The 12,151-nt window shown below is 45.4% G+C and overlaps 1 protein-coding gene across 1 annotated transcript in view; it reads right to left on the reverse strand.

Annotated features, from left to right (window-relative positions):
• Positions 1–4,659: 4,659 nt before the first annotated feature.
• The window catches only part of ZBTB1 (zinc finger and BTB domain containing 1), a 30,948-nt gene continuing 23,456 nt past the window's right edge, over positions 4,660–12,151 (reverse strand). The window contains exon 3 of the mRNA XM_048853600.2: positions 4,660–5,121. Within this exon, the coding sequence (XP_048709557.2) occupies positions 5,118–5,121 (4 nt within the window). The 3' untranslated portion in view covers positions 4,660–5,117. The remainder of the gene's footprint in view (positions 5,122–12,151) is intronic.

A 12,151-nucleotide genomic window follows, 5' to 3' on the forward strand; every position in this document is an offset into this window, starting at 1 on the left:
GAAAATCTACTCTTGTTCCCCCATGTTACTCTTCCTATCTCTTGACAATTACCAAAATCTTCAGTATATTCAAAATATAGTAGTAAAGGCAAATTGTTGATTGTCTAATTTCTAGGATAATACTTTGCATTGATGTTTTTCTCATATTAATGACTGCTCGTTTTTAAATATTCATTTTAATGATGTATCTTGGCATATAATTCTGCTGTTTGTAGACTTTATTGACGTGTGAAGGAGATGTCAGATACATACTAGTCACTATTTAATTTGGCCCACTGTGTTTAACTTTCGCTTGCAAAACTGTCATTGAAATTTATCAGCCCAGCCACAATATATAGACATCAGCCTTTACCAAGATAATTTATGAGAATGAAAATATTCATAATTTTTACTTACCTTTCAAAAGTATTCACCCAGTAAGAGTAATTCATTTCTTCAAGGTTTTGTTACCTGACAGGATGATTCCACTTCCATTCCAAATACTGAGAGATTTGAATACCTGTTCCATCTATGTCCTATTTTCTACCTCATAGAAGGGCTTAGGTTTATCACAGTAAATAGAAACACCTTTTTTCTCAAAGGATTCTAAAGCCCTTTGATATAGAGGGTCCCACTGATTTCAGTTGAATTTCTGCAGGCTCAGCACCTCTGAAAATTGGACCTAGCCATGTCACTGCATATATTGCTCAAGTGCAGCCATCTTTGGGATGGAATAGAGTAGCTCTTAAACAATACACAACCATAGCGCACAACAGTTTATAACAGAAAAATGTTATTAGGGGAAAGTCCTGAAGATGTCATAGTAATGATACCACAAACAATGGAAATCATGACAAAATTATGAAAAGTCATCAGTGTTTTTTGTAGAACATGAAATTGCCATAATGGCTCAGACTGGTGATCTACCTAGTTTAGTATCCTGTCTCACAGGGACCAGCACCAGCTGCTTCAGAGGAAAGTGCAAGAAATCCTGCAATATGCTGTTGTGGGATAACTTGCTTAAGGGAAAGGTTCCTCCTAACCTCCAATACTCAGAGGTTGTCTTAAATTGTGAAGCAGGTGGATGTATATATAAATATTTAATCCTTTTTTGAATCTTGCTATATTCTTGGCCACAATGATACTTCATGGCAATGAATTCCATACGCTAATTGTACATTCTAAATAGCCTAGTGTTTTTCTTTATTCTGTTAGCACCTCCCTCAATACTGCGTGATCCATTTGCTGTTCCCCATGTTCAGTTGCCTTTTCTCCTACATGAGCCTTAATCTCTCTCTCCCTTCTTCTTCCTGGACCATGGCACCCCATCACAGCCTCCATTTTGTTTTCTCTCCCCCAGAGAGCTTTTACAATTTCCCCCAAACACATTTTATTATGATGGGAAGTGTGTCCTTTTCCTCTTGTAGACAGACCAACTAACTAATTTGTCACTGTGATATCTCATGTTGCCACTGCACACAGCTACAGCATTTAGTGTTTATTGTATCACATGGAGAGGAAAGACGCCGGCAGGGAGCAATGCAATGAGAGTTCAGCAGCAGCAAAAGAGTGAATACTTAGTTTGGAGACTTTTAAACAGGACACTTTTTAAACCTGGTGTTAAGTTGATAGCAAAATGAGGTGCTTCTGTTGTCTACCAAAGTTATAGGACCCCTATGTCAGCTTGGAATGGTTTCATTCCGCAATGGTTAATGTGGCCCTAGTGTAGTTGTGTGAATACAAGGAACATGCTGACACAGGTGGTTCTGAGATATTTGCAGGGGTTGGAATCCTTGCACTGGAGGTTTATCACGGAAAATTTTGGGAAAACATCATGAAGGGTTATATGGTCAGAGTATAACCTTAATAATGTTACAAGTCTTGGAATAAGGGTAAAAATAGTCTGGTAAATCATGGACATATTTTCCAGAAACCAAACTATATGTAGACCCAGGCTACTAAATATTTAATTTTTATGTTATAGAGATACCTCTTACCACTTGAGCACACAACTACTGTCTCCCTCTTACCTAGCGCTCTTGTAGGCCCAGATTGGTTTTTATTTTATTTATATTTTATTTTTTTTATAAACATCTTAGTTTTATGAGGCACCTTACCACCACCATCACCACATGTGTTTTACCTGGCTGTCTTTATAGTAGTCTAGCTATAGCATGTTGGAGGAGAGAGTCACTATGAGTTGTAATCCTTTGTCCCAGCAGAGTAGTCACAGGATTGCTCCATACTAACTTCCTGTCAGCTGTTCTCTTAAGACTTTCATTGCAGTTTGTGCCAAATCAGCAGGTGGGCATCTCTTAGAAGCCTGCAGTCCCACTTCTGGTTGCTTTTACTGCAGTTGAGATCAATAATGACCCCATCTCCTCTATGGCAGCATGAAGTACTATCCATCAGATCTTTCTTTCTTCACTGCACCATGCAGCCAGATGGGTTGAAGATAATGCTTACATTTCTTCAGTAAGGCAAGAGCTAAATATGTGGTGTAGAACTAGAAATTGAACCCATATCTTTAGCTTGATAGAGTAAGGAGGATTTTTCCACAGAACTTATACAATAGAGTAATTTAAAAGTAGGAACTGAATATAAATTATGCCTGAGTCAAACACAAGTTACTGAGCTTAATACAAGGGTAACTGAGTAAAATATAACGGCCTGTGATATACAAGAGGTCAGACTAGGTGATCCAGTGGTTCATTCTGAGCTTAAATGCTATGAGCTATAAATTATTTTTCTGGCAAAAATATACAAAAAAATGGTATAAAGCAGTTTACAGATGGGGCAGTGACATTATATTGCTGTACTTTATGTTAATATAGCACAGTGCTGGGATGCCAAAACAATAGGGTAAATAAAAGGAAATAACACACTTTTTGAATACCCATTTATCACTAGAATTTTATGACTGAATTTGTAAATATGTATATGATTCTTCCTTTTCTAAAGGAAATTACCAGTGTTGGAAATGTCAGATGATTCCTCTGACGTCTTGCTGTTGTGTTGAAAATAACGTGTTGCTTGATTGTTAATATAGTTTTTTTTGTAAGTACCATTCATCTTTATGCATGCCCATTTTTTTACCTACCAACATCATTCTGCATGTGGAAAGGCATGCAAAATGCATGTTCCTATCTAAAAGAGAGTATACTCACTATGTGAAGAAAAAAACCAAACAAATAAAATAAAAACCCTATAGTTCAGTCAGTATAACACACCTCCTGCAAACTATACATAGGAGTGACAGGCAACATGCAACTACACAGAACAGCAAAATACAGCTCATCTGATTAGTATTGCCAGCTCAAAATTGTCATGAATCAGGCCCTGCAAAATTATGAGACTAGTTTAAAAATCATGAGATTTGTTTAAAATAATACATACTGGGTTTGTATTATTTGCCTTCATGCTTTTTGAAGCATTAGGACACATTTGGGTTGCATTTTAAGATGTTCTCTGGAACCATGAGGACTAGAAACTTTTTTTTGTTTTTTAATGAAAGCCGAGATTCTCATATAAGTCTGCAAGCTGCTGCTTTAAGAAAAACATCAAATTCATGGGACTTGAAATAAAATCACAAGAGTTGGCAAAACAGGCTAAATGAATTATTGTATGCAGTCTTGTAGCTGTGTCAGTTGCAGAATATTCGAGACACAATATCTTTTCGTGGATCAACTTCTGTTAGTGAGGGAGACAAGCTTTCAAACTTACACAGAGCTCTTCTTCAGGTCACTCTTGTGATTTCAGGGAATGACAGTTTCATATTTAGGATATTAAATATTGCACTTACTTGCATGTATTTCCCATAATCTACTAAGGCATAGATAAGAGCTCAGGTTAAGATTACTGGTTGTATTAATTACATATACTTGTGTGCTGTGTACTTGGGCTTTCCATCCTTGACTACATTAGACTTGTCTTTAAATTTCCCATTGTTCCCACCAGTGCACATTCCACTGACAGTAGCAAAGGTGGGAGCTTTAGTGTAGATAGGATGCTAGTAATCATGCTGGGGGGAGAGATAGCTCAGTGGTTTGAACATTGGCTTACTAAACCCAGGGTTGTGAGTTCCATCTTTGAGGGGGCCATTTAGGGATCTGGGGCAAAAATTGGGGATTGGTGGACTAGATGACCTCCTGAGGTCCTTTCCAACCTTGATATTCTATGTTTTAACCTCAGTGTTGCATAGATCTTACTTGAGCAGTATTAAAACACTGACAGCCATCTACACTTGTATTCCCACTATTCCTGCCACTGTAGACCTGGAATGGCAGGAAAACTTAACAGGGAAAAAAGAAAGATCTAGTGCAAATACACCTTAACTATCTACTTTGTATTCATGACTCAGTACATCTTTATTATTCATTTTGATTCAATTAGCTAATGTTTAGTATAGAGCACTTTGGAGCGAATGGAACTGTATCAGTGCTAAAGATTTCTCTACATTATTTTTCTCTTTACTTTGTTTTCACTGTGTATTGCCTCAGTTTCCCAAACTGTCCATCTTATCAGGCAAATGGAAAAAAATTGGGAATGCAGAGGAAGCAGATATTAGCTGGAGCTATATTCTGTTGCTGTGCTGGCTTTTACCCAGGCAAGAGAAGAGAAGATACTAAATGAGATTAATAAGCAGACCTTTGAATAATAAAATTTTATTAAAGATACTGTATCAAAACATGAATTAGGAATTTAAAGTAATACCTTTAAAACCTAGGATGCCCCAATGCTGTTTTACAGAGACTACAAATAATTGCTATGTTACAGCAGTCACAGCCTGCTCCAGACCCCCTTTGCATAAGTAATTTGGGTAGGCCCAGAGCGGTGCAATGTTATCCGTTAAAGCTGTGTACATTTCCCTCTTCTTGCCTTGTAGGTGTTGCAAATCCTGACAGTCCCACAGGTTTCCCATTCTCTCTGGAAGATTAGCTCCATTTCCTGTCAATGTCTTAGCTATGTTGTGTCTTCTCCCTGAAGGACTCTCCAGTGGGTTCTGTTTCATGTTCACACTTGAATCGTCTTTTTTACTGTTGTTTTAAAATAGCCACAGGGCCAGACTCATGAACATCCCCAGCAGTACTGGATCCTTTAAAGGTGTGGTAACGTATTCTTGATCTCCCTTTACACCTCTACCTGTTAAAATATTTAGGAGTATATAATCAAATAAAGCATCCCAACCCACAGATACTTGAATATTTTTTCTAGCATTTGTACACTGTAGCAACTTTATAGAACTATAAAGAGAAAGGCAAGCCTAGGCACATGGCCTACACAAGCAGCACTATAGACAATATGCTAAGCATGTCAAAGAAAAGACAGTTACCTTTTCCATAACTGGTGTTCTTCAAGATGTGTTGCTCATGTCTATTCCATAATAGGTGGAATGCACATGCACCGGTACCAGAAGTTTTTCCCCTAGCAGTACCTGCAGGGGGGAGCACCCCCCCTGCAAACCGTGGAGCGGCGCCTGCCTGGCGCGGTATAAGGGTGGGCTGTGCTCCCCCCACCCTCAGTTCCTTCTTGCCAGACCACTCCGACAGAGGGGAAGGAGGGTGGTATGTGGAAGAGACATGAGCAACACATCTCGAAGAACACCAGTTACGGAAAAGGTAACTGTCTTCAAGTGATTGCTCATGTGTATTCCACAGTAGGTGATTCCAAGCTATATCTGTTGGAGGTGGGTAGGAGTTCACAAGTTCTCAGGACGGAGTACCACCTTGCTGAACCTGGCATCATCCCAGGCCTAGGAGACGATTGCATAGTGCGAGGTGAACGTGTGAACCAAAGACCACATGGTGGCCCTACAAATGTCCTGGATGGGGACGTGGGCCACGAAGGCAGCCGACGAGGCATGCGCCCGAATCGAGTCTGCCCTCACAATGGGCGGCAGGGGAATCCCCACCAGCTCATAACAGGAATGGATGCACAAAGTGATCCACTTAGAAAGCCGCTGAGTGGAAATCAGCTGACCCTTCGCTCGCTCAGCTGAGGTGATGAAAGTTGTGAAGACTTTCTGAACGGCTTGGTTCACTCGAGGTAGAAAGCCAGAACTTGCCTCACGTAGAGCGTGTGCAGATGGTGTTCCTCATTAGTGGCGTGAGTCTTGGGGCAGAGGACTGGCAAAAAAATGTCCTGACCCATGTGGTAGGTGGAGACCACCTTGGGGAGGAACACAGGGTGTGGGCGGAGCTGGACCTTGTCCTTATGAAAAACTGTATACCGCGGTTCGGAGGTTAGGGCCCTGAGCTCTGAGACCCACCTGGCCAATGTGATAGCTACCAGGAAGGCCACCTTCCACGAGAGGTGAGACCAGGAACACATGGTCAGTGGTTCAAATGGGGCCCTCGTGAGATGAGCCAGCACCAGGTTTAGGTCCCACTGTGGAAGCAGGGGCTTGGAATATGGGTATAGACAGTCCAAACCCTTAAGGAACCGGCCGATCATAGCAAGGGAAAATACCATGTGCCCTTGCACCGGGGATGAAAGGCCGATATGGCTGCCAAGTGTACCCTTGGTACAAGGGAGATCCTGTACTGACGACTGCGCTTCGCTGGAGAGCCCAGAGAGCAGAAGCCATGATGCCCGTCTCATGGACACCACTGAGGCCATGGACCGTGCAGCCGTGTCTGCTGCATCCAAAGCGGCCTGCAGCAATGCCCTTGCAGCCACCGTCCCTTCCTCCACAAGTGCCTTAAACTCCTTCTTATTGTGCTCCCGGAGGGAGTCCTCAAACTTGGGGAGGGATTCCCAGAGGTTAAACTCGTAGCGACCCAGGAGAGCCTGATGGTTTGGTACTCGTAGCTGAAAGCTTGACGACGAATAAACTTTTCTCCCGAAAGTATCCAGCCTCCAGGAGTCTTTGTTTTTGGGGGTCAGGGATGGTTGCCCCTGCTGCTCCCTGTGGTTGACCGACTCGACCACCAAGGATTTGGGCGCCGGGGGGGGGGGTATACAGATACTCGGGTCCCTTTGTGGGTACAAAGTACTTGTGCTCCACCTTTTTAGAGATGGGAGCCAACGAGGCTGGTGTTTGCCACAGGGCATTTGAAATTCTTGCCACCCCTTCATGGAGCAGCAAGGCCACCCTGCCCGGTGCTGAAGGGGACAGCACATTGAACAGGGAGTCTGAGGGCTCTTCCATCTCCTCAGCCTGGAGATGGAGGCTCACTGCCCCCCTTTTTAGGTGGTCTTGGTCAGCCTGGTAGTCCTCCTGCGGGATGGAGCTGGGCGGGGCTGCAATCAGCTCCTCCAGAAGGGGCGATGCTGGTGCGGTGCTTTTGGTGTCGTCCAGCACCGGAGGATCCACCACCTGGTTGGACTCTGGGCATGGTACCAAGGACACAGGTCCCACCGACCTTTTTTTTGGCGGTCTAAGGATGGACGCCAACAGTGCTTCCGAGGCCCAGGCCACCGAGCAAGGCCCACTGGGGGCTGCGCTGGAGGCCATGGTGCCCACTGGTACCACTGGGCCAGCCACAACATTTGGTGCCATTGCGCTTGCTGAGGCACCAGCGGGGCCGGCTGTTTGGGCTGGTTAGCTTAGCCTGTAGACAGGCGGCTGTGAGGGGAGGCTGGGCTGGCACATGATCCGCTGCTGCCTCTGGACCGGGACTGTCGGCGGTGCTGGGATCTATGTCTGCCATGGGACCGCGATCTCGACGCAGAGGAGCAGCACAGATGGTAGTAGCTGCTCCACGAACGGCCTTGATGGGTGGACCTGTGTCAGTGAGACGCTAGTGATGGACACCTGGGGCTACGGTGCCTTTGCGGAGACTTGGAACGGGAGTCCGAGCGGGAATGGCGTCGATGATTGTGCCACGACAGACTGTGGTATCTCCTGCGAGACAAGGACCATTGGCAACATCCGCCATAGAATCATAGAATCATAGAATATCAGGGTTGGAAGGGACCCCAGAAGGTCATCTAGTCCAACCCCCTGCTCGAAGCAGGACCAATTCCCAGTTAAATCATCCCAGCCAGGGCTTTGTCAAGCCTGACCTTAAAAACCTCTAAGGAAGGAGATTCTACCACCTCCCTAGGTAACGCATTCCAGTGTTTCACCACCCTCTTAGTGAAAAAGTTTTTCCTAATATCCAATCTAAACCTCCCCCACTGCAACTTGAGACCATTACTCCTCGTTCTGTCATCTGCTATCATTGAGAACAGTCTAGAGCCATCCTCTTTGGAACCCCCTTTCAGGTAGTTGAAAGCAGCTATCAAATCCCCCCTCATTCTTCTCTTCTGCAGGCTAAACAATCCCAGCTCCCTCAGCCTCTCCTCATAAGTCATGTGTTCCAGACCCCTAATCATTTTTGTTGCCCTTCGCTGGACTCTCCCCAATTTATCCACATGCTTCTTGTAGTGTGAGGCCCAAAACTGGACACAGTACTCCAGATGAGGCCTCACCAATGTCGAATAGAGGGGAACGATCATGTCCCTCGATCTGCTCGCTATGCCCCTACTTATACATCCCAAAATGCCATTGGCCTTCTTGGCAACAAGGGCACACTGCTGACTCATATCCAGCTTCTCATCCACTGTCACCCCTAGGTCCTTTTCTGCAGAACTGCTGCCTAGCCATTCGGTCCCTAGTCTGTAGCGGTGCATTGGGTTCTTCCGTCCTAAGTGCAGGACCCTGCACTTATCCTTATTGAACCTCATCAGATTTCTTTTGGCCCAATCCTCCAATTTGTCTAGGTCCTTCTGTATCCTATCCCTCCCCTCCAGCGTATCTACCACTCCTCCCAGTTTAGTATCATCCGCAAATTTGCTGAGAGTGCAATCCACACCATCCTCCAGATCATTTATGAAGATATTGAACAAAACCGGCCCCAGGACCGACCCTTGGGGCACTCCACTTGATACCGGCTGCCAACTAGACATGGAGCCATTGATCACTACCCGTTGAGCCCGACAATCTAGCCAGCTTTCTACCCACCTTATAGTGCATTCATCCAGCCCATACTTCCTTAACTTGCTGACAAGAATACTGTGGGAGACCGTGTCAAAAGCTTTGCTAAAGTCAAGAAACAATACATCCACTGCTTTCCCTTCATCCACAGAACCAGTAATCTCATCATAAAAGGCGATTAGATTAGTCAGGCATGACCTTCCCTTGGTGAATCCATGCTGGCTGTTCCTGATCACTTTCCTCTCATGCAAGTGCTTCAGGATTGATTCTTTGAGGACCTGCTCCATGATTTTTCCAGGGACTGAGGTGAGGCTGACTGGCCTGTAGTTCTCAGGATCCTCCTTCTTCCCTTTTTTAAAGATTGGCACTACATTAGCCTTTTTCCAGTCATCCGGGACTTCCCCCGTTCGCCACGAGTTTTCAAAGATAATGGCCAATGGCTCTGCAATCACAGCCGCCAATTCCTTCAGCACTCTCGGATGCAACTCGTCTGGCCCCATGGACTTGTGCACGTCCAGCTTTTCTAAATAGTCCCTAACCACCTCTATCTCCACAGAGGGCTGGCCATCTCTTCCCCATTTTGCGATGCCCAGCGCAGCAGTCTGGGAGCTGACCTTGTTAGTGAAACGAGAGGTAAAAAAAGCATTGAGTACATTAGCTTTTTCCACATCCTCTGTCACTAGGTTGCCTCCCTCATTCAGTAAGGGGCCCACACTTTCCTTGGCTTTCTTCTTGTTGCTAACATACCTGAAGAAACCCTTCTTGTTACTCTTAACATCTCTGGCTAGCTGCAGCTCCAGGTGCGATTTGGCCCTCCTGATATCATTCCTACATGCCCGAGCAATATTTTTATACTCTTCCCTGGTCATATGTCCAACCTTCCACTTCTTGTAAGCTTGACGGCCATTGTCCCGTCAATATTCACTTTGTGAAGATGTGTGGTGCCGGGAGTCCCAGTCAGACAGCACCCATCCGGACAGTCTGGCCGGCGTTGAGGGCGATCCAATTGGACTGAGCCCTGAACGATCGCTGGGCGGTCAGCAGGAACATTCCCTCGACCGAGACTGGTACTGGGCCAGTGGCGACTGCAGTGATCCCAGCGGCGGCTTGACTCTGGAGTGTGGGGCCAACATCGGCGGAGTTCCGGGCACCGGCATCGACGTGACGTCCTTGGCTGCTTGGAGGGCTTCGGGTGTAGATGGCATCCAGACATCCGGAGAGGCCTGCTCCGAAGGGGCCAGGCTACTCAGCTCAACGTGAGTTGGAGGCCTAGGGCCTGATGGGGATCGAGGACTACCTGACATGGGCCTAGCCTCTGTCCCAGACTTCCCTCGGTGCTTTTGCGAAGAGGGAGTCTTTCTGGTCCTCTTGGCGTAGCCTGTGGATGAGGAGCGGTGCCGACTGGATGATGGTACCGGAGGGTCTCTGTGTACCGACGCTGCGGTGCCAGGTACCAGTTTGGATCGGTGTGCCGGGGTCGGGGCCAGCGCAACTCCATCAGGATGGCCCGGAGCCTAATGTCCCTTTCTTTTTTAGTCCAGGGCTTGAAAGACTTGCAGATCTTGCGCCTTTCGCTGATATGGGTTTCTCCCAAGCCGCGCAAACAATCCGCATGTGGGTCGCTCCTTGGCATAGAGCGCCTACAAGAGCCGCACGACTTAAAGGCTCAGGTGCGGGGCATGCCCCGGTCCTGGCTCAATGACTAACTAAACTAACTGAATTAGCTAACTGACTACAGTACTACTGAACAAACAAAGAGTTCTGGGGACGAGCTGCAGCAAATCTGGAGCTGAGCAGTTCTGACGCACCTTCACTGGCAGCAAGAAGGAACTGAGGGTGGAGGGAGTGCAGCCCCCCTCCCCTTATACCGTGCCAGACAGGCGCCGCTCCAGGGGTTGCGGGGGGGAGCTCCCCCTGTGAGTACTGCTAGGGGAAAAGCTTCCGGCACCAGTGCACGTGGCGAGCACGCACACCTATTGTGGAATACACATGAGCAATCTCTCAAAGAAGAAGCAAGTAAATGCAAGTTATAAGTAAAAATATGCACAAACGCTTCTCTATATAACAATTATTGCTTAAGAAAAGCATAACTTCTTTTTACAGCCATAAGTAGAATCAGTGAGATGCAAAGCTATAGCAGTATATAATGCTAAATCAATATTTTTAGTCTACTGAAATGTCTGAATCTGATCCATTTTGATCTGTAGGGGGAAAGCTTAATGTTTTTTTTTAATCTATCCAAACCCTGAATGCCTTGTTCTCTGTTCTCCTTATTTAGCTGGAAATCTTAGGAATGCTAAGATGCTTGAGTCAGAAAATGAATGCCTCCTTCTCTCCTTTAGGCCCACTTTGCAAGGCTCACATGCCCAGCAAAGTGCATACTGTTCCCTTTGAAGATTATTTCACAATCACTCATGTCCACGGCCAATCAGTCTGTCACATTAATTCACCAATCTTGTAATAGGATTCCAGCACTATCTCTTTACCCCTACTTATAAGTACTGTGCTTCACAGATCTTCAATATCAAGATCAGAAATTGGTGATGGCAGTAGGGAGGCAACAGGCAAATTAAAGTCTCCAAGCCCGTTGCCAACTGTGTCCACATATCTATTCAGGGGACACCATCATAGGGCCTAATCACATCAGCCACACTATCAGAGGCTCGTTCACCTGCACATCTACCAATGTGATATATGCCATCATGTGCCAGCAATGCCCCTCTGCCATGTACATTGGTCAAACTGGACAGTCTCTACATAAAAGAATAAATGGACACAAATCAGATATCAAGAATTAGAACATTCAAAAACCAGTCGGAGAACATTTCAATCTCTTTGGTCACTCGATTACAGACCTAAAAGTGGCAATTCTTCAACAAAAAAACTTCAAAAACAGACTCCAACGAGAGACTGCTGAATTGGAATTAATTTGCAAACTGGATACAATTAACTTAGGCTTGAATAAAGGCTGGGAGTGGATGGGTCATTACACAAAGTAAAACTATTTCCCCATGTTTATTCCCCCCTCCTCCCCCCACATTCCTCAGATGTTCTTGTCAACTGCTGGAAATGGCCCACCTTGATTATCCTACAGAAGGTTTTTTCTCCCCCACTCTCCTTCTGGTAATAGCTCACCATACCTGATCACTCTTGTTACAGTGTGTATGGTAACACCCATTGTTTCATGTTCTCTGTGTATAAATCTCCCCACTGTATTTTCCACTAAATGCATCCAATTAAGTGAGCTGTAGC

The sequence above is a fragment of the Caretta caretta genome, chromosome 6 (assembly GCF_965140235.1).
Source record: "Caretta caretta isolate rCarCar2 chromosome 6, rCarCar1.hap1, whole genome shotgun sequence".
In the NCBI taxonomy this organism is placed as follows: domain Eukaryota; kingdom Metazoa; phylum Chordata; order Testudines; family Cheloniidae; genus Caretta; species Caretta caretta.